The sequence below is a fragment of the Gopherus flavomarginatus genome, chromosome 5 (assembly GCF_025201925.1).
Source record: "Gopherus flavomarginatus isolate rGopFla2 chromosome 5, rGopFla2.mat.asm, whole genome shotgun sequence".
NCBI lineage: Eukaryota > Metazoa > Chordata > Testudines > Testudinidae > Gopherus > Gopherus flavomarginatus.
This window is the reverse complement of record NC_066621.1, coordinates 146,428,156-146,450,302: the sequence shown is the minus strand read 5'-3', so window position 1 is coordinate 146,450,302 and position 22,147 is coordinate 146,428,156. Positions and strand designations below refer to the sequence as shown.

Below are 22,147 nucleotides of genomic sequence, written 5' to 3'. Positions count from 1 at the left end.
TGTTTATTACTGGAATGAGTGGGTGAGGTTCTGCGGCCTATAATGTGCAAGAGGTTAGACTAGATGATTATGATGGTACCTTCTGGCCTTTGAGTCTATGAGTCTATAAGTTAAATGTGTAGTTTCAAGGATCTATATGTCAGCTACCCAAAAGATGCAGACTAGTTTTCCCCCTAATAATGGAGAGAGAGGGCTGCAATAATCTGAAAACTTTGGCTGATGAGCAACTTTAAGCACAACACCCTTTGAAGTGGGTGGTGATAGTCTGGAATTTCTGTGCTTCTGCACAATGTTGTATGTGACCTCACTGTGTGTGTGTGTATGTGCATGTGGAATTTCCTCTGTCAATCCATTTTCCATGTGCAATCAGGGAGAGCTGGCAGAGGTGTAAAGCCTATGTGGACACTGCATGAAAACTAGCATCCTGACTACATTGTATATAGGTAATGAAGTATTAAAGCCATTGTTTCAGGGAATTTATATTTTCTCTTGGCCTAGAGTAAAATTTTCAAAAGTGATTTAGGAGCATAGGGGCTTGTCTACATAGGAAAGTTAATTTGGATTTAAAGCGGAATAGCTATTCCTGAATAACTCCATGTGTTGGACTCTCTTATTCTGGAATAAGAATGCCTTGTTTCAGATTGGCTTAATCCACTTCCCAGGAGTGCTAAGGGCTTGTCCACACAGGGAGTTATTCTGGAATAGCTATTGGATCAAGCTGATTCAGAGTAAGGCACTCTTATTCTGGAGTAGGAGCATCCACAGAGGCAGTTCATCAGGAATTGTTAATCTGGCATAACTCCCTGTGTAGACAAGTCCTAGGACTTCCAAGTGCTTAACTCGTTTGAAAATGCCATTTAGATACTTCTGAAAATTTGAACCCGCTGTTGCAATAGCTCTCTCCTGAGAGCAGCTAAACACCTTCATCTCCCACTGTTGCCAGTGCGAACTGTGGGTGCTCAGCAGCTCCACTATTGTGTTTGATACTGCACAGGATCTGGCCCTTTGTTTTGATACTTAGTGGGGAGATCAGACGTGGATGGTGTAAATCTTGGCAGTGGTCCTTCAAGAAAAATTTAAATCTGTCCTTTACTTTCTTCCCCCTGCATCATCATCTCCATTAAATAAGTAATAATTGGAAAGGAAGGAATAACCAGCCAATATTACTCTTTCCCACCATCACCCCCGTCCCCCAAACTGCCCTGCCTGATGCCTTTGATACTGTATTTTAGAGCTGGATCAGTGTGAATTCTCAAGTTAGAAATCCATGCCTCAGTATTGATGTCTAATTCACAAATACTGCATGAAGCCAGAGTAATCAGGCATTTTTGTGGCTGTGCAGTGGGATGAAATCCAGCCCCCCTTCCCCTTCCCGAAACTGAGGGCAGGATTTGACATTAAAGGACTGGAATAGTGGCCATATTCTCTCAGGGCCTGTTCTATGGGAGTTCCTGGCCACTGGGTCCATGTTAGTTCTTATGACCTGATTCCTACCACCCTCTTGCCACATTAGTCTATATGGAGCCATCATGGAGCCCTGCTCTGCAGAGCTCCTCACCCTGCCCGGCTGCTTTGCCCAAAGCCCCTTCCTTTTCACCTGTAAGCCCCAGCTTTCCACATTCCTAGTGCTTTTTCCTCCATTCTGCACTGCACTACGGACCATACTGTGCCCTCATGACTTGATGGCAGTGAAGTTGCAGGCATGGATCAAGGGCACGATATGACATGGAGCTCTGACTTCTTTCATCTCAGAGCTATCTAAAACATGTACATTGCAGCAGCTCGCTGTTAAGTGTGAAAGCACCGAACCATGTTTGAAAGTGTCTTGCTTGAGGTTTTTGGTTTTTTTTTTAAATTACCCCTGTCTTGGATGTAATTGAACAGGTTCTGCTACCCAACGTGTGGCATACCCCTTCCTAAACATGCGTGCCCCTCTTTCATCTTTCCCATCGCTCTTTGGATCCGTTGACTGACACTGAGCATGTGAAATGATCTGATGATGATTGAGATGTGAGAAGACGGGATATCCTGATAACTTTAAATTTCAAATCTGGATTGAAATGATCAGAGGAAATGTAAGAGGTATCCTTGTTTCTGTTAGCTTTCTTCCTAACCCTAAATGACAACCTACGTGAGCATATGGCCTGGCTGGCATTCAGTAAAGGAGAGTCATTCCCTAGCATAAATATTAAAATTTTGAAAAATTTTCATCTTGCATTTGGCATTATTTGCCTTGGTCCTGTAAAATACATGTTTCCTGTTTATCTTGGACTCTTTTCAGAACATTGCATCTTGATTTTATTTTACTTTAATGTACCATATTCCCCTCTACAACAGAAGATTTTTAAGCTAAATTGGCACAAAACAAAAGCGATGCTTGAATGCTTTTTGTTGCCATGGAAATATTTCTGGGCACTTACTGAAGACCTGGTTGCCAATAGTAATGTAACAGAGAAAATAGATACACTTCATTTAGCAGCCACAGATGATTAATAGACCCATTACAGGGTCATCCCAATATAGGCTTTGCTGGTTTTAAAAAAAACAGCAGCAAAAGAAAAGCCTTTTGGTGGAAAAACATCACCTTTGCTAGACGAAGGAAAGATGACATTATAGCGGTTAAAAAACTGGGCAGAAAAGACCGATTTTATCAAATAAGTTTTTTAACAGATGGTTTTCAGCCACACTTTTTTCTTTTTTGCTTTCAAGAAACGTGATCCCTATTTTCTAAATTGGCCCTTCTGCTGTCCTCAGTGCATTCCAAGCATAGAGTATTGAAAGGCATCTCTAGGTTAAGGGGTCTAAGTGTCTGAGCATTGAAATCTTTGAGTTCTCAAATCACACTGCTGATAGTTAATGTGGCATATGCTGATTTGCTGTGGCACAGGTTTGGCTGCCACTGAATCCCTGCATTGAGCCCCCAGTCTATAAATAAGAGATGCAAATGCTGTTGTGCCACAAATGCATTGAGATGTTCTAGCACTGTTTCACTTTCGTCACTTTTGGTCCATTGTCAGAAAACTAGATACATATGAGATCTGTATAAGGTGCACTGGAGAGTGGACACCCCATCAGTATTTAATTGAAGCTCAGTTGCCTTACTCCATATTCCTCTGTCACACCAGTTTAGCACCAATTCTTAACATTCTTCTTCTTCGGCTATCCCTCGATGCGAGGATGATCTCTGCCAAGGGGGTTCATTGATGGCTTTTTAAGTGGCTGAGGAGCCCAATTCTTGCCCTGCAGATTTTCCCACAGAAGTGACAGTTGTAATCTTGGAGGAGACATAGCTGTTGGCTGGAATGCTGTGCCCTTGCTTTCCTCCTTTATCGCTTCTCTGTCTCATGAGCACCTCTGTTCTCCTCAAAGTGAGCTGTGGCTTAGTGTATGATGTGGCTCCACTGTGTTCTGTTCTGCACCAAGTCCTCCCAGGTTGTTGGGTTGATGCCTCCCTTTTTAAGCTGTACTTTCAGTATGTCTTTGAAACGCTTTCGCTGCCCTTCATCCCTTACTTAATTGAGAGAAGAGTACTTGCTTTGGGAGGCAAGTGTCAGGCATACGTACACAGTGGCCAGCCCAGCAGAGTTGGTGTTTCGTGACCTGCACTTCCATAGTGCTGATGTTGGCTGCAGAGAGAACACTGATGTCAGTGTGTAAGTCTTCCCAGCTGATCCTGAGAATCCTCCTGAGGCAGCGCTGCTGGAACCACTCCAGCTGTTTGAGATGTCATCTGTAGGTTACCCAGGTCTCACACCCATAGAGAAGGGTGGGATGACAATTACCTCGTAAATCAAGATCTGGTACCTGTTTGTAGGTCCCTATCATTGAAGACTCTAGTGGAAATAGCATAAGAACCAAGTCAGTCCTTATAAATCCCTCGCAGAAAACAAGTGATGGGATGGTTTACTAGTGACTAAAAAGAGGAGGCCTGTTGGCTTAGGGAATTGGCAATGGGAATATGGGCCAGCATCACAGGCTTGAATCTAGTTCAAATAAGTAATATCCCAAAATGCTCTGATGGCTGTTAGGCACCTGTGTGAAATCAATATGGTGGTCAGAGCCTACTTTTCAATGGGCTGATGTCCCACACAAGCAGAAAACCACACTCTACTGAAACTGTCAACTAGTATTCACGATGAGAGGCTGAATTTGGTATAGACATGGGGACTGAAATACCACTTGAGTTGAATCCTCTAGATCAGAACTGCAGTGCATTGGGGAAGCGTGTACTTCTAGTGCCAGTTCTGCGAATGAAGAGTCTCCAGGGCTGTCAGTCTGACAGTGTGTTCACAATGTTACAGTATAAGTGAGCGAGCACTAAATTAGGAAATTCTCAGGAGGCAACTGTAACATTGCAAAATCAAGATTTTTATTTTTTTCTGTAATAAGGCAAGATCCATGCCAGCTAAAGACTACATTCAGATCACACTGAAATAAATTTATTAGACCTTAGTAAACTAGGAAATGTGAAGGTTTATCATTACCCAAGGAATCTGGTTTGGCATTAGGCATCAGAAAGCAAGAGAGTGCCAGGAAGAAGAGCTAGATTATCCTTGGTAGTAGGCATTGTTTAGACTTAGTTTTTATCCAAGGACCTGGAGCTGAGCCAGGTGTCATTCATCTGTAGGCAGGCTGTGGGCTGGGCCTCTGTATGATCTGTGAATAACATTTAGAATTTAGAAACTGAAGATTACTTTTCCGTGTGTGATCACACATGCACAGAAGGGCTTGTACTCACTAGGAAAATACATCAAGGTTAGCAACCACAATGTGCATCATCCCAGACGTGTTTACACCTAGAGAAGTCTTGAGTCAAACACAAGTTATTAGGCTTAATATGGGAGTAACTAGATGGAATTCTATGGTCTGTGTTTTGATAGTATGATAGTCATATGATGATGTATGACTGACTATATGTGGTAGAGAATGTGGGTAGGTAACTGGTCTGTGGAACTGAGGGGAAACTGAGGCAGAAACTAGCCCAAAGCCAGGCCAGGTAGGTGGCTCTGCAACACACTGTACAAACACATAGTGAGAGTTCCTTCTCCAAAGAGTTTACAAAGGGGTGTGTATTGTAGGGTGTGTATTGCAGAGGCATATGATGTTGAAGTGACCTTGCCCAAGGTCACACCAGGTCAATGACAGAGCCAAGGATAGAATCCAAATATCCTGAATCCCAGTTCATGGCCCTTTATAGTAGAGACACTGCCTCCTATCTACCTAAGAGGCATGAGAACAGAAGGTAACCAAGGTATACTTTGCAAGACGTCTGTCTTCTGCATTCACCGGTGAGTAGGCTGTATAAAGTTACACAAGCTAATCTATTGTTGATAATCTATTCTAATTATTTATTAGCTAAGAGGAATTTATTTAAAAGGAAAACATGGGCGTTATGATTCACAACAGTTACAGAGCAAATTGTGTGTGTGTGTATTTGTGCATGTGTTTTCTGAGCCATTTTGCCAAGCAGCATCCTCTTCCCACTCCCCATATGGCAGCTGTGCCTCTCTCTTCCTTTGGGAAATTGTTTAGGACTTGAGACTTCATTTACCAATGAACAGCATCTTGGCAGCATCTGAGAAATGTTGCATCTCTCATTGAAAACCTGCCTCTTCACCTTTCATCTCCTTCTACTACTGCTCTATACAAGGTGGGAATGATCTCGCTGCGTTATGTGTGAAGTAACAAGCAGATTTGTACAATACTAACAATGTTGTCTGCAGAACTATAACATTGTATTTTTCTGCAACGACTGAAACAGTTTTTTCCGTTTGTAGTTTCAATACTTATTAATTTGGCCCCGTTTGTAGAAGGTCACTCCCATAAGTTGTTGATTGCAAGCAAATGTTACAAAACAGAACATTCTCTGGGACTACTACAAACTTGGGCCTTGATCTTCAGTGGCATTCTTGCCGCATTGCACCATTCCAGTAGCATAAGCAGCTCTAAAGCCAAGCTATCCAGTTTCTGGAGGATCATCCCAGTCCATGGAGATCAGTTGTAACAGGCAGCTGGTATAACAGCCCCTACATCTCTCTAGTATGGGGGTATGATTAATGCTATCTTGTGCCCCGTCAATTCCTGGTTGTTGTAATTGACCATTGGCAGCTGGCATAATTTAGAATTGCCTTTAGATGTTGTTAGGGTGGTATGAGACTCTTGAGTCATTGTTGGAGATAAACTGTGGAAAGAGATGGATGTTGAGAGGGATCTGAAGGAGGGGAGTAAGGTTGTATGGTGTGCATGGTCTTTTGGATGCTTATCCAAACCCTAGGTCACAATATTTAAACTGGTTCATTCAGCCGCTTGATTCAAGGAGTCAATTTTCATAGCATCTAGATTAGAACGCAGACTGCAGGTTGTCTCAACGGGTTATCTCTAATTCTAGTACCTCTGATTCTTAACTTTCCAAGATGTCCAGCTTGTTAGGGGAATGTATGAATATATGCTACTTGAGACAATATTCTGGCTCTGAGAACTCAACTGTGAAAATATTAAGACCTATCCTAGTCAAAATCTGAACAACTTTTAGGATCATGCCATGAATCTCTGCAGACAACTAGGGACCAATAGAAATCCGCAGATGCAGATTTGGTAACTCACTCCTCTGCTTTGATTAGTTGGGATTATATGTGGAAAAACGTGCAGTTGATGGTCGTAGGATGCCTACTAGCAAGTTGGTGTGATTGGGCTGTTTTACTGGAGGTGTTGGTCGTGTGGTTCTGAGGTGGTTTCCCCAGATTGAGCTAAGGAGATGATTACTAACGTTTGTGTGCAGTTCAGTGGCGGACAAGTCTCAAGAGATTTGGGAGTTTTAGAAGTTCAGATAATTGTCCCATCTTACCCAAGGCCAGTGAGCTCCTCTTCCTACTGTCTTCCAACAGGGCCATGGGACTTTCCTTCCCATTCCTATCCAGGTCCATGGTACTATCTCCCTTCTTTTCTCCAGACATTGCGGGGTTAAGGAGAATTTGTGTTGGGTCCCTTTGCCTCCACCTCTCATTTCTGGCTTGCAATGCAGTCTAGATCATATCAAGCCAAAAGTTCATGTGCGGAAGAGCAGGGCTCAGCAGAGATCACAGCTGTACTGTACAGAACTGTACATGTTTAAGGTACGGGCAGAGGGATGTATGCCAAGGCGGTCCCCTGACTTCAGTGAGCTTTGGATCAGGGCCCTGCTGAGAAGCCAGAGGCCAGCTGGTCAGTCACAGGAAGCTGTGGGTATGGTGAAGGGAAGAGTCTGAGGCCTGATTGAAATGAGATTTTCTTAAACAACCTGATCTCCAACTTGTAAAAACACCTACGGACTTAATTCAGTTTGGCGAAAGGTCTGAGTTTTGTCCAAGCCCTGAATCCCAGCTAGTTTTGTGGTCTCAAGTTAGGAGCCTGCTCAGATTATTAAAATATCATACTGTAGTTATAGAAACACTGTTCACCACTGCCTTGTCTGAATGTTTTTTTCCTTGGGAGTGCATCTCCATTGAAATCAATGGAGTTATGCTTATATAGAACTAGGGTTAAGCTGTGATGAATCAGCCCCAATGTAACTAATCAAAAGCTTATATCGTTACAAAAATTATATTAAGTGGAAAAATAAATATCTACCTTGTTGCAGTGCAATAGTAATCCTTAGCAGCCCTAAATAAAATATCTTAGCTAGGGAATTTGTTCCCACCCTGTTAATCAGCAAACAAAGAATGGTGGGTGTGCACCTGATGGTTAAGAGACTCCAAGTGTAATGAATTGTATTTAATCAGCACCAATACACAGGAACCAGCTGATAATGAACTGTGGTATAGGGAAAGTGCCGTGTATGGTGAAGCAGAGTAAAAGTTTTGTGAGTTGTTTCAGTGAATTTCAGTGTACCAGCTGGTGTTCTGCAGATACTGTAGTGAAAGAGTTCTGGGGATAAAACACAGGACTCCATTTTAAGAAAGCTCCCTTCTACTTAATGGAAAAATCTGGAGGAAAGTCTGATCTTGTTGCTGGGTGGTCTTTTGAAAAGAGAGTTTTTACAAAATGATGCTTTTACATTAGAAGAGTAAACAGCATCTTTAAAAAAAAAAAAAAAAGGAGTGGGGGTTGGTACATAAAGATATTTCAAGCCATTGTGCCATATAGCCTGATAGAGAAAATGTATGAGAAAGTTAAGAAATATAAACAGTTTTCTTTTCTATTATGAGGGAAGGCTGTATCATGAAAACTTGCCTTCCTATATATAGGCCCCATCCGTAGTATTTTAATTGCTACTAATTCATGCTTAATGAAAACCCATAACACACAGTAGAAATGGGCTAAATCAGGGGCAGTTTTGCTTTTGTAAAAACTTCTTGCTTGCCTTTTCATTTGGCTGATACATAAGCCCAGGCAAGGGGTGGTTTGGATCTGAGCACAGTTGCCAATTTTCACGTGGTAAATAAGCACCTCGACTTTCACAATAAACCAAAAACCAAGCTAATCCCATTTCAAAACAAGGCCAAAACAACCCAGTCCCTAAGAACCCCAACTCTCTATGTGACTAACCCCCCCCCGGCTTGCAGTCTGGGACTGTAGTGGGCCTGCTGTGCACCCTGACTCTCTCCCCCCTTGCCCTTGCTTGCCAGGAGCCAATCAAAAAAGAGAAGCAACAAGCTACAAGCCAAAAACTAGCCAACAACCAACTCACAAGCCAATTAAACCAAAAACAAATCCAATTTCTGTGTTTTTTTCCCACGGGTTTGGCATGTCTGGATCTGAGTCCCATTTTTTTTTAATTTACATCCAGATGTGGGAGTTGGAAGAAGGATATAGTTAAAGTGGCCCAGTTGCATATAGCTTGTACAAGGTCCCTGACTGGAAGAAACCCGACTCATGACTAGAACTGGCAAAAAAATGTTCAGTATATAGTAAATTCACCAAAAAATACAATTTTGGGGGCCACTGAAACTATTTGTGAATTTGGATCAAATTCTAGGAATAGTTTCAGCTAAATAAAAATGAGGAAAATGTTTCTGGATAGCTCAGTGGTTTGAGCGTTGGCCTGCTTAAACCCAGTGTTGTGAATTCAGTCCTTGAGGGGGCCCTTTAGGGATCTGGGGCAAAAATCTGTGTGGGCATTTGTCCTGCTTTGAGCAGGGGATTGGACTAGCTGACCTCCTGAGGTCCCTTCCAACCCTGGTATTCTAAAACAGTGAAATTTTTTTAAATGAACCACTTCAACATTTTGTTTCAAAATGAACCGTTTCATTTTGAAAATGTTGTTTTGTTCAAACTGAACAAAATTTATTTGGTTGTTTTGGCAAGAAAAAAATCAGTTTGGTTCAGAATGAACCTCTTCTTTGTTTTGTTTTGTTTAGGATTTTTTGGTTTGGCCACTAACCCAGAAAATTTGCTTAGCTCTACTCAGTCAGGGTAGTGGGCCGAGTGCAGCAATAAGATGTTACAGTCACTCACCTATTGGCTGTGTGTAGCATGACTGAACAGTTGGCCCTAATTTGCACTCTTGTTGACAGGCTCACTAGAGAGCATACAAAATGAATGGGCTTGGATATGTCCAAGTCTTTCTAAGGGCTGAGTTACATTAATAGGGATGGAAGCTTCTATTGCCACTGCAGGTGCATTACCTGAATCAGGCACTCTTCACAGTATTTAAATTCACAAAAACCACCATCCTGAAATGGTACAGCTTTAATATATTACAAAGAGGCCCAGTTTCTATGTATTTGAAATACATTTTAGGCCTGACTTTTTTTAAACCAGGTCTCCTATTTGACAATCATTTTGGGTCCACAAGTAATTGTTAGCACAAATGAAGGAACGTGGACACTTAACTGCCTGATTGTAGCTATAGGTCAGGTAGTCAAATGTCTGCATTCCCTCATTTGCACTCCCAATTAGTTGTACTAGCAGTTGGTTAAAGGTGTAAAAAGAGAGTCTGAGGGTTCCCTGGCAACAAAATAAAATCACCTCCAACGAGGGGTGATAGCTTTGTCGCCTGGAGTGTGGCTCCCACCGACGAAGCGCTGTCCACACCAGTGCTTTTTTTTTGTCGTTCAGGGGTGTGTTTTTTCACACCCCTGAGCGACAAAAGTTTTAACGAGAAACGTGCAAGTGTAGACAAAGTTGAGGCCCTTTGAAGATCAGGCCTATAATTATAGAGGGATCTGGTAGTGACATCTGTGTTTAGGTTACTGTACGTTTCCATTAGAAAAGATTCCTTCAACCTCTGTTTTGACAAACTATAACACCTCCATTGTTTGCAGCCAGACTTTGAAATTTGGCAGGGGTAAAACCCTTGAACTATCACCCTTTCATCCTATGGAATCAGTTCAGATTTTGCTGAGTTATAAAATATTGAAAATCACCGTTTCTCTTCTGTCACTAGTGTTCCATTGGGGAACTGTGGCAATACAGCAAAATAATAATAGAGCATGAACATTCTACGGTCCGACCCGTGTCTCCGCCACTGCTGCAGCAGGCACTGTACTAAGAACATTTGTGATCTGTACATGTATGCATATACATTACAACACAGTCTTTAATTTCTTGGTCGCGTACTGTTTTTGCCACTGGACCCCTTGTTCATTCAGAGCATCATCCTGCTCCCACTGAAGTCAATAATGAAAGTCCTATTGACTTCCGTGGAGCAGCATCAATCCCTCAAAGCACAGAATGGCATTACCTATGTTCCAAGTGCTTGATCTCACAACTTAAACAACCATCATTTAATAACATGCAAGTGGAGGACGGTATGCAAAATGCATATGTTTTACACCATTCACAATATATTTTATCAGATATGTGAAATACATTCTTTATAGTCTTTTGAATAAAAAATATGTAATTCTGTATACTTGGTAACTATAAAGAAGTCTTGGACCATTTCTCTTGGGTGTTTTTAGCTGTGTAGTATTTGAATGTCTGTAACCTAGATATCATATTGAGCATGTATTTGAAATTCCTTGCAAAAAATGTCTGTGGTAATTTGAAATGTACTGCCAACTCCCCTTTAGAAATGATCAGAGGTTTGGTTTGTAAAATAGGCTGTGTGTATGAGTAAATAAGTTAAAATGAATGTACTGCGCAACATCTGCAAATCACAAGATGCATTCATCATCTTTCAGGAGTTTAGATCGTAATCATAGGCCCTTTATTTAAGTTTCCATGGTGATTCTGAAAATGCTTTCCCCCCTTTCTAATCAGAGCATTTGTAAATCTGAATGTTGAGTTTTTTCTTTTCCATGAGTAAACTTGGTTGTATTAATATAAAGATATTAGCGTGACAACCTGTGGAGCTGTCTCCTTCCAGGACAAAGATTCAGCAGCAGAAGTCATATCAGGCATTTGCTCTTGATCCTCTAGTTCTAGCATTTAATTAGCATGTATTTTTTAAAATGCAGCTAAGAAACAGCACCCCACATCATAACAAGTGCTGCAGCATGGTCCACATAGAGACTCATACTGTTGACTCACATTCAGTTTGCGATCCACTATAACCCCCGTATTCTTTTCAGTGGTGGTAGCACCTAGCCAGTTGTTCTTTTCTAAGTGTAGTACTTTACACTTGTCTTTATTGAATTTTTGTTGATTTCAGACCAATTCTCTAATTGTCAAGGTCGTTTTGAATTCTAATCCTGTGCAAAGTGCTTGCAAATCCTCCCAGTTTGGTGTCATCTGCAAATTTTATAAGCATATTCTTCACTCCATTTTCCAAGTCATTAATGAAAATACTGATGAAAACACTTTCTTGCTTTTTCATCTCCCAGTAAGTTTCTCAGCTTTAAATGCACAAGTCTGAATGAAGCAAATGTTTTCTCTGCACCTGCTAGCTAAACTGAAACTAAAAGTAATTAAGGCAAAAGCATTCTGTGCAACAGAAACTGAGAGTACTTGACTTATGGGGAAAAAAATGTAACTACTTGCATTCACCCCATTGTAAAAACTGGAAATTATACAGATACTTGTTTAATGCAGTACATGATATTGTGAAAGATTTATAAAGCTTGAGTTGACTTCAACAGTTAGATGTCCTGTCCCTGCCCAATTCTGTAAAAAAATAAGACAGCCCTTTTAACTTATTAAAATTCAGGAGGGCTCATTGATACAGCATTGGTAACTGAGGGCCAAAACAACTATTACACAATTAAAATAGTGTATTTTCTCAAAGTAGGGGACGTTTATTTTTCCCCACAGTAGTGAGACTTCCCCTGAGGCATAGGCAAATACCACTTACCTACCAGGAGACCAATTTCTGACAGCAATACTGATCTTATTGGCAATATTACTCAAAGCCAGGCAACAGAGGCAAATCTGATAACAAAACCTCAACATAATAAGATTCAGTTTCTGATAGATTCCTGGTGGAAGCAAATTTCACAGCCACTGAGAGCTCCCTTGTCCTGGTCCCCATGAGTTCTGCCCTAGGGATAGATGGCAGGCCTATGGCAACCAGGGCCGGCTCCAGGCCACAGCATGCCAAGCGCATGCTTGGAGCGGCATACCGCAGGGGGCGCTCTGCTGGTTGCCGGGAGGGTGGCAGGCGGCTCCTGTGGACCTCCCGCAGGTGTGCCTGCAGAGGGTCCACTGGTCCTGCGGCTCTGGTGGAGCATCCGCAGGCACGCCTGCGGGAGGTCCACCGGAGCCACGGGACCACCGGACCCCCCGCAGGGAAGCCTGCAGGAGGTCCACCGAAGCCACGGGACCGGCGAGCGGCAGAGTGCCCCCCGCGGCGTGCCGCCGTGCTTGGAGCAGCGAAATTGCTAGAGCTGGCCCTGATGGCAACTGTCATGAAAGGAGGTAGGTCTGAGAAGCAGTGGAGGTAGTTCTAACTGGATTAGTATTGGACACACTTAATGGAGTCTGGATGTTTGGAAGCAGGGTCCTATTTCCCTAATCGTAGCCCTGTAGCTGTGTATGAGTGGGATATAGATGAAGCTGTATTTCCCCTAAAAAATCAGCCATTGGCATGGAAAAATGGCCCCACCTTTTTGCACTTGCATGCATTGTTCGTTTGTTCGGCGGCTTGGATATGCACTGAGGATTGTTGAAACAAGTCTTGGCAGCCACTGTTGTGTTCTTTATCCTCAAGAGTAAGTAACAAAATAGTAACACACTTGACAGCTGGTGTGTTCACATGCACACACAAACACACACACTCTCCAGCTGTCCATTACACCCACAACTCCCTTGGCCCCACAAGTTCACAAATGAAAACTTCCTCCTATGCTGTTTCCCCTGATACAGATGGCTGGGGAACCTGTAATGTGGCATTGTATTTTCATCTCCATTTTCATTTGAAAAAGCAGGCCAAGTATGGGACATCAGATCCTTTTCCCCCTCTCTCCCCCGGCCCCCCACCTCCCACAAAGGATATTCAAACACTAATGAGAACGCAGTGATCCCATAGTCAAAGCCAGAATTGTCAGTAGGAGAGGGAAGGGTAGCTGCAGCAAAATGTTCAGATGTGTATCTTCATCTTTAAAGGTTAGAATTTACATTGTTCTCAAAAGGTTCCTCTGCTGACTCTGACATGCAAAATTGGTGCTGCCTATTAGCTGGATCCTGTAATTTCGTGTTCATGGAATAACCCAAGAGTAGATTAACCCTCTGCTTTCTTTCTTCTGTACTAGGTAGTATTTGTTTCAGATGGCTGTGGAGGTATTATTGGAATGCTGAGAAGGTGTTAGAGCCCCGTGTTTACTACTTTGGCTCTGCACATGCTAATGCAGGGGTCGGCAACCTTTCAGAAGTGGTGTGCCGAGTCTTCATTTCTTCTCTCTAATTTAAGGTTTTGCGTGCCGGTAATACATTTTAATGTTTTTAGAAGGTCTCTATTTCTATAAGTCAATAATATATAACTAAACTATGGTTGTATGCAGGGCCGGTGCAAGGATGTTTCATGCCCTAGGTGAAACTTCCCCCTTGCGCCCTCCCCATCCCCGAGCCCCCGCCCTGAGGCGCTCCCCCACGGCAGCTCCCATCCTCCGCCCTGAGGCAGCCCCCCACACCCCAGCTCACCCCTGCTCTGCCTCCGCCCCGAGCACGCCGTCGCTGCTTCACTTCTCCCACCTCCCAGGCTTGTGGCTCCTAAGCTGATTGGCACTGCAAGCCTAGGAGGCGAGAGAAGTGAAGCAGCCATGGTGTGCTCGAGGAGGTGGTGAGGCAGGGGCGACCTGGGGTTGGGAGTTCCCCTGTGTGCCCTCCCCCTTACTTCCTGCAGACGGCCCTACCCAGGCTCCCAGGCTCCAACTCCCTACACCTAAATGCTGGCGGTGACTGGGGCATCCGAAGATCCAGCCGCCGTGGTTGCTGCAGAAGAAAATGCGCCCCACAAATCCTAGTGCCCTAGGCAATAGCCTAGGTCGCCTAAATGGTTGCACCGGCCCTGGTTGTATGTAAAGTAAACAAGGTTTCAGAATGTTTAAGAAGCTTCATTCAAAATTAAATTAAAATACAGAGCCCCCTGGACTGGTGGCCAGGATCCAGGCAGTGTGAGTGCCACTGAAAATCAGCTTGCGTGCCACCTTCAGCACCCGTGCCATAGGTTGCCTACCTCTGTGCTAATGGTTATATACGGATAATGGTTTTCCTTTTTTTGATTTTGGGTGTGGGAGGATATAAACTGGACACTAGGAAATTTAGACTTGAAATTAGATGAAGGTTTCTAGCCATTAGAGGAGTGAAGTTCTGGAACAGCCTTCCAAGGGGAGTAGTGGGGGCAAAAGACATATCTGGCTTTAAGACTAAGCTTGATAAGTTTATGGAGGGGATGGTATAATGGGATAGCCTAATTTTGGCAATTAATTTGGCAATTGATCTTTGATTATCAGCAGGTAAGTATGCCCAGTGGTCTGTGATGGGATGTTAGACGGGTTGGGATCTGAGTTACTATAGAGAATTCTTTCCTGGGTGCTGACTGGTGAGTCTTGCCCACATGCTCAGGGTTTAACTGATCGCCATATCTGGGGTCGGGAAGGAATTTTCCTCCAGGGCAGATTGGCAGAGGCCCTGGAGGTTTTTTGCCTTCCTCTGCAGCATGGGGCATGGGTCACTTGCTGGAAGATTCTCTGCAGCTTGATATCTTCAAACCACAATTTGAGGACTTCAATAACTCAGACATAGGTTAGGGGTTTGTTATAGGGGTGGGTGGGTGAGATTCTGTGGCCTGCATTGTGCAGGAGGTCAGACTAGATGATCATAATGGTCCCTTCTGACCATAAAGTCTATGAGTCTATGAGGAACAATCACATTTTAAAAAAGTTGGGGGATCTGCAGGATGGGAAGCTAGGAGTGATAATATGTAATTCCTGCAGACACAGCAAGGCACCAGAAAGATTTCAGAAAGATTTCTGAGGGAATGTGCCCTCCTCATCCGCTCCCCCCTGGTAGTTATATGTCTTATAGCTCTCCTTTTCCTTCCCCCCAAAGTAAATATCTGAATTGAAAATGTCCCATGTTTTCCTACTTCTGTGTTGAGTCCTGTGAAATTGTCAAAAGCCTGTGTTGTGTTTTTCTCTCAGTGAACAGTTATGGGGAGGATGAAGAGCTAACCACATCTTCAGATAGCGACGATGAGGTGATTAAACAGTTTGCGATCTCTGTGTCACGCTCGCAGAGTTTTCGTTCGGGGGTGTCTGAAAAAGCAACTCAGGCAGGTTCAGCACGTAAACCTAAATTCAACCGCTTGCTGTCCAACCATGAGGAGTACAGTACCGAGGCATCTGAATGCGAAGGTATTGTCTGTCTCAAATGAGCATTAAAACTCTTGCTTTGAATCCACAGCCACCTAACATGGGAAGAGTTCTTTATTTTGGGGAAGAGGCAGCCTTGGTTCTGATCTGCTCAGGCTAAAATCCATCTGGAGCTTATTCCTAAAGTACTGATTTAGAGCTGGATCCAAATCCTACTGAAGTCAATGGGAATCTTTCCATTAACTTTACATGGATTTTAGATTAGGCTCCTTAATCATTAGACAAAATTCCCATGGATTTCGGTGAGAGTTTTGTCTGAGTAAGGACTGCAGGACTTGGCCTAATGAAATCTGTTGAACTGCATTTCTTATCAATATGGTGTGTTTTAGCAAGACTTTGAACAGAAGTTGCATGTTTCTTTTCTAGTAGCTTTGCAAATACCAGGTAAATAGCAAATGAATTATGTAGCATCATTCACCATTGCATACACTACGTCAGGCAATGACAGAAGGCAAAAATTTATAGTACCAAAGGAAACTTTTTTTTGACCAATCATTGTCTATTATTGTAAGTGGCTTTTGTATATTCCAAACAAACATGCATAGTTTTAGAACATTTACCCAAGCGCGAAATTGATCGGCACAATGACTTCTATAATTCAGGACATGTCTGGGAGAACCTTTCCTGGGAAAGTTTCAGGAAACTGCCTATGTGGTTTTAGTTGCACAAAACAATTGTGATTCTGAAATATTTAGTTGCCTGTTAATTATTATGCACATTTTGATTTAGGCCTCTCTGTAGAACTGCTGTTGGATCGTAATGTAGACTACAGTTACTTCCTTTGTTGTCTTTATAAACTGAAATTATTAGGATTAGTACTATTGTAATAATTATTATAAATGTTTAAAAAAAAGTTAGGGCTCAGTCCCGCTTTCACTGAAGTTACTGAGAGTTCTGCTGTCTACTTTAATGGTAGCAGGATCAGGCCCTTTATTCCAAATAATACCCCCTTATTTATGTGTTAGGTATTCTCAGACCCTCAGTCAAGTGTACTGCTAGCCTGACTGCATGATGGAGGATTCCTTTAGCCTGGGGAATCTATGGCTGGGATAGGGTCACCATTGCAGGTGCATGCCACCCAACCCCTGAACTCCTGATGGAGAAGGGAGTGTGGCCATAGTCTCTACATTCTTATAATTCCCAGTTGGTGAAATGGCCTCTTGAGGCCAAAGGGAGGTAGGTGTAAATTAGAGAAGCCCTGATGCTGCTATTGCTTGTGCCAGTATCCAGCTTGGCCCCTGGCTGGCTCCAGGATGAGAGGAGTGTAGAGATGGTGGAAAGTCACCTTTGTTCCTCTCCCACTTGAGCTGCACAAAATATATTGCACCCAGCTTCCTTGGTTCAGATCCTCAGAAGCCTCCCAGTGAGTTATGCTTTGTTCCCTATTACAAGTATTAACACAATCTGCTGAGGAGCTGCACGATCTCCTATTGGGACATTCAGTAACCCAGGAGAGTGCCTTTTGTTAAATACTCTGTTGCCGTCATTCCTTTTGCTCCTCCTCTCTCTCTCATCTCCTCTTTCGATGCAGCAGGATGAAGATAGTTATATGGGGTTTATCTTTCCCATCTCTCTAGCTACAGTTTACCCAAGTCCTGATTCTCCAGTCCAGCCATGCAGCAAAAGTAGCTGCTGTCTAACTGTTTGCAGTGGTCCCAAAATGCTGGTGCATGGTCTATTCTGTCCACACTCCCTTCTTCCTGGTATGCCTCCTCCCTTGTGGGTTATAAAGAGTGTGCTGTAAGTTACAAGACAGGGAAGTGGCCAGCTAGCCACAAAGCAGCGGCCTCATAAGAGCTTATCATCTGACTCTCATCATTCGCAAGGCGCTGGATCCTCTGCGGTGTGTTAAGCTTCAGGAGCCTCAGCAGGCAGCAGCACTGGTTCCTCTCTTGGCCTTTCTGGCACATTTCCTGGGCACTGACTCAGTCAATTACCCCTTCTCAGAAATGGGGCTACTCAGTTCACCTGCCGTAGGCCCCAGGGGCAGGGCTGACCCCCCCCCCCAAGATGCCCCAGTTACTTAACCCCACCCTCTCCCAGCACTCCACCCCAAAGGTGCGAAGTTTCTGGTTCACAGTTTAACTCTTTCAGGGGCATGCAGCAGTTGTGAAGCTAGCAACGCACATATGTGTGCGCACTTCGCCCAGTCTAACACTTTTATGCTCTTTTACACTTAATCACGTAAGACACTGGAAAGGACAGAACATTCAAAACAATAAACATCGAAAACTGCAATGCCCCTCGCTTTTCCTTGTGAGTCCTGGGGGAACTATCCGGATCCAGGCAGACAGTGTGTCCTATGTCTCATGCAGGCTGTTACGTGGTAAGTGGTCTCTCTCTCATGGATTGAAGAAAATGGGCTCCGAGCCGATCAGCCTCTGCCCTTTTAAAACTTTCAGCCCCTCCCCTGCCCCCATGTGAGGTGACCGCCTTGCCAGCTTCACGTATGAGCACAAATCTGTTAGGTGACTTTGTTGCCAAGGTGACTTCCTCCTTGCTAAACCAGTTCTTCTGGGCAGGGATCAGTCTTGTGTCTAGGGTGAGCAGATATTCAACAATTGGGAGCATAGGAGTCAATTACCTTCTGCTGTCCTTTGTTTGCTGCCAGCCTTTGGAATTTTCAGCTCAGCATGGAGGCAAACAGACCATAGAATAGATAAAAGGCCGCACATTCAAAATGGAGTTTGCAACCTGACACAGACATGCAGGGTTCATAATCTCACACAGAATTCATAAATTGTATAGTGATATTCCCAATTCATCACAGTTTCAAATGCTGGAGCATCCATCATTAACCTGGAGGGATTATCCCACGTTCTTATACATCTTGTTGATAAGAAGGTTTCCCTGATATTCAGCTGAAAGTTTCTGCTGATTTAAATTCATCCTTGTATCACTCTAAAAAATGAGTAGATTTTAAGGCCAGAAGGGACAGTTGTATCATCTAGTCTGACATCTTACATGATACAAGCCTCAGAATTTCACCCAGTGATGACTCCATCCAGCCTAACAACTTGTAGTCACATTACAGTATGTCTTTTAGAAAGATATCCTGTCTTAAAGATGCCAAGTGATGGAGAATTTTCCTACATCCCTTGGTAATCGGTTCCATTGTCTAATGATCCCCAATGTTTCTCTTGCCCATTAGCTGTGTTGTGATGAAAGTAGTAGACTTTTGTGGTTATAATGACCAGGATAAGACATTTGCTTTTTTGAGAATTGGAACCTAACTACTTCCTTTCTCCATCCCTTCAATACCTCTTCATTTGTCCATGATTTTTTTTTTCTCCCCAGAAATAATTGTCCATGATACAGTGAGTTCATTCTTGGTAAGTTTTCCTCTGATCTGACACAGATGTTTGCTAAACTTCTTACAGTGTCAAAGTATGCCCTCACACATACACGAGCAGTTGTCACTGACAAAACTACCGTAAATTTAAAGAAATAACAAGACGGTTCCATAAAGCAGTCAGTGGTGAATCACACTTTTCTTTTATTTCCCTTGAAACTTGCCTTGTATACCACATTTCCTTTCATAACACTTAGAGAAAGTTGGTTGTTATATTAATATATTTCTGGAGTATTCCAATTATGAATAGTCTTTCAAGACTTTCAAAATTCCTCTATTATTCATCTAGATATTATCCTGGCAGGAGTCAAAAACCACAAGACAATTGCCTGGGGATAATTTATTACTACAGTTATGGTTTATCTGAAAGTCTGCTGCGTGGTGTATGCTTTGATGGATGACCACCTGTTTAAAATGAGTCCAAGACACTGGCTTGCTAATTAAACACCTTAAGGAGAATCCATATTTGTACAGTCTTAGTAAATTTGTATACAGACATTTCTTTTCTTTCTTGCTTGTTCTGCCTTCTTGCTTTTGCTTTTATTTTCTGTTTCTTTATTTGCAGAAGAAAGTGACTAAAAATATAACAGTAAAAATCATGTTGCTTTCCACAGAAATGGTGCAGTTCTTGGAAGGAACTAGAAAATAAATCCCTAAGATTAAAAAAATAAAAGGCTTTGGCTTACTGGTTGTGTAAATACAGTGAACCTCATTCTGATTTCATCACTTTTACCAGCATTATGGTGATGTAACTAATTTTATTCCAAGGAAGGAAAATGAATTATACTACTGTAAGGCTTATTTATGTCTGGAACAAAGCCTGCCTTTAGTTTCACAAGTATAAAATCAGAAGATACCTGTTTTTCTGATTAAGCCACAAATGATTCTGATTAAACTATAAATGGAATCTGCCTAAATGAAGAGAGGATTTTTCTCTGGCTTCCATACTGTATCCTGCAGAACTATTCCACTTGCCAGTGCAGATTCTGTGTGAGGAGAGGAACAAGTGCTGTTTATAAAGAGTAGAGATCTTCACTTTGGAGACAAGAAATTCACAGGTCGGACAAAGGAAGATAATTTTACTCTCAATAATTAACCTTCTTCTTCGAATAGTATTGCTATGGGTGCTCCACTTCAGGTGTGCATGTGCCTCTCGAGCCTGTGATCGAAGATTTCTAGCTAGAAGTGCCCGTTCGGCCTGCACATGATCCTTATGCCACCTTGTGGCAGATACCAAGGCTATATAGGGGTGCACGGGTAAACAACCCTCAGTTCTTTCTCTACCACCTTGTCCTGAGCTGGAAACCTAACATGGCCACCTAGAGCATACTCAGCCCTCTGTTTTTTCTTGCAGTTAGGTAGTTTATGGTTGTAAGTTTGTGTTTAGTGTTTAATATAGTTAGTTTTAGGTGAGAGGATTGTTTCCCCTCTCTCTTCTCTCTGGGACACTTGTTTTCTCTGGGCGGGAAATGCCTGGCTCACCAGGCGTCAAACACTGCCTCTCTCGCACAAAGGCTATATCAGTAAGCGACGGGCACTCCAAGTATGTCTTTTGCCTAGGGGAGTGTTCCTTCCGTTTGGCCCTTAAGTCAAGGGTGAGGAAGAACAGGGAGATAAAGGTCAGACTGTTAGCCACGGAATGCTCCCTGCAACTTCCCTCCGGGCCAGGTCAGGAGACCTCCCCTCCCCCCAATACATCTGTCTTCAGACAGATCCAGCACGCCAGGTCAACCTTGAGGCATGCTTCCCCTAAGAAAAGGAAGTCTTTGCAGCCTGCTGGGAAGACTTCCATAAAGGGGACCATGGACTCTTACTCTAAGACGTCAGCTGAAGAAAAGACCAAGTCCTTGTGGAGGTCCTCAATGTCTGAGGGTACTGTTGGGGCCAAGAACTCTTCCTCCAGTACCAGCAGGCCTGTGAAGTCCCAGAGCTCCAAATACAAGAAGATAGAGCACCAGAACCCTCCACCAATTAGGAGGGTGAGGACAGGGTACTATTGAGTTCACCCCTGTCATCAATAGTGAAGCATTTCACTCGGCCGTTGGTTCCATCATGAGCCTTAACCCAGCCACCAGTACTGATGCAAGCAGCTCAGCCAGGGCAAGTGGTGTCATCTGCACCAAGCAGGCAATGGTGCCTGACATCTACAATGCCTGTAGCATGCCCATGATTGCTGATGCTGTTGGCTTCAGCTACAGCAACGACAACTAAGATGTCAGTACCAGAGTCCTTTCCGCTATCACAGGAATTCCAATACTCAAGGTACCTCTCAGGGTCAGATGAACCAGACTCCTCATTAATGAGTACCAAACGTTTCTTGGTACTGAGACCTTGGTCTCCAAGCGGCCATCTTGTGGCACAGGACTCTCTTGCATCCTCAATGGCTGCCCCATGGGAGGATGTGGAAGAAGACGATGAGGACTCCCAAGTGGTTTCCTCAATCTCAGTGAAGGGTTGTCCTACATACCACTTCAGGAATCTGCCTTCACACAGGGAGGCCCTTGCAGGCCACCAAAGATGATGGAACCAGCTTTCCATGCCGCCCCCACTTCCTTATGGACCCCTACCATGGCCACATTGGGACCCATGGGCTGCTTATTGACAGCAATTTAACAGACCACTGATACTGTCCTTCAGGGAGACCAGGATTTCACATCCTTCCCCTCCCCATTTGCCACGACAGGAAGAGATGTTAGAAGAGCAGGAGGCTAGAGCAGATGAAAAAGTTACCCCTGAGACTCCCATTTCATCATCGTCGCTGGGTGAGTCAGTTATGCCTCCACCACTTTCCGTGGTCGACGACTCTAGGCAGTTTCAGGATCTCATGAGAACGGTGGCAGACACTCTGCAGATCCCTCTGGAGGAGGTCAAGGATCTGTAACACAAGCTGCTGGATATCTTGCAGTTGGCAACATCCGCCAGAGTGGCGCTACCTATTAATGAGGCTCTCCTGGTTCTCGCTAAGTGTCTAATACCTGACACTATTCTAGCAGCGTGCAAAAAGACAGATAACAAGTACTGTACGTGCCCCTAAGGATTCTGACTTTTTATTTTCCCATCCATCACC

The 22,147-nt window shown here is 43.4% G+C and overlaps 1 protein-coding gene across 8 annotated transcripts in view; it reads left to right on the top strand.

Annotated features, from left to right (window-relative positions):
• The window catches only part of SYT16 (synaptotagmin 16), a 147,662-nt gene that overhangs the window by 92,603 nt on the left and 32,912 nt on the right, over positions 1-22,147 (top strand). For 6 of the 8 annotated variants that reach the window (XM_050952608.1, XM_050952606.1, XM_050952609.1 and 3 more), the window contains one exon: positions 15,498-15,710. The exons of 1 other annotated variant lie outside the window; for it this stretch is intronic. In XM_050952608.1, coding sequence (XP_050808565.1) covers positions 15,498-15,710 — 213 coding nt within the window. The remainder of the gene's footprint in view (positions 1-15,497; positions 15,711-22,147) is intronic. One more of the 8 variants, XM_050952614.1, reaches the window with a different exon arrangement.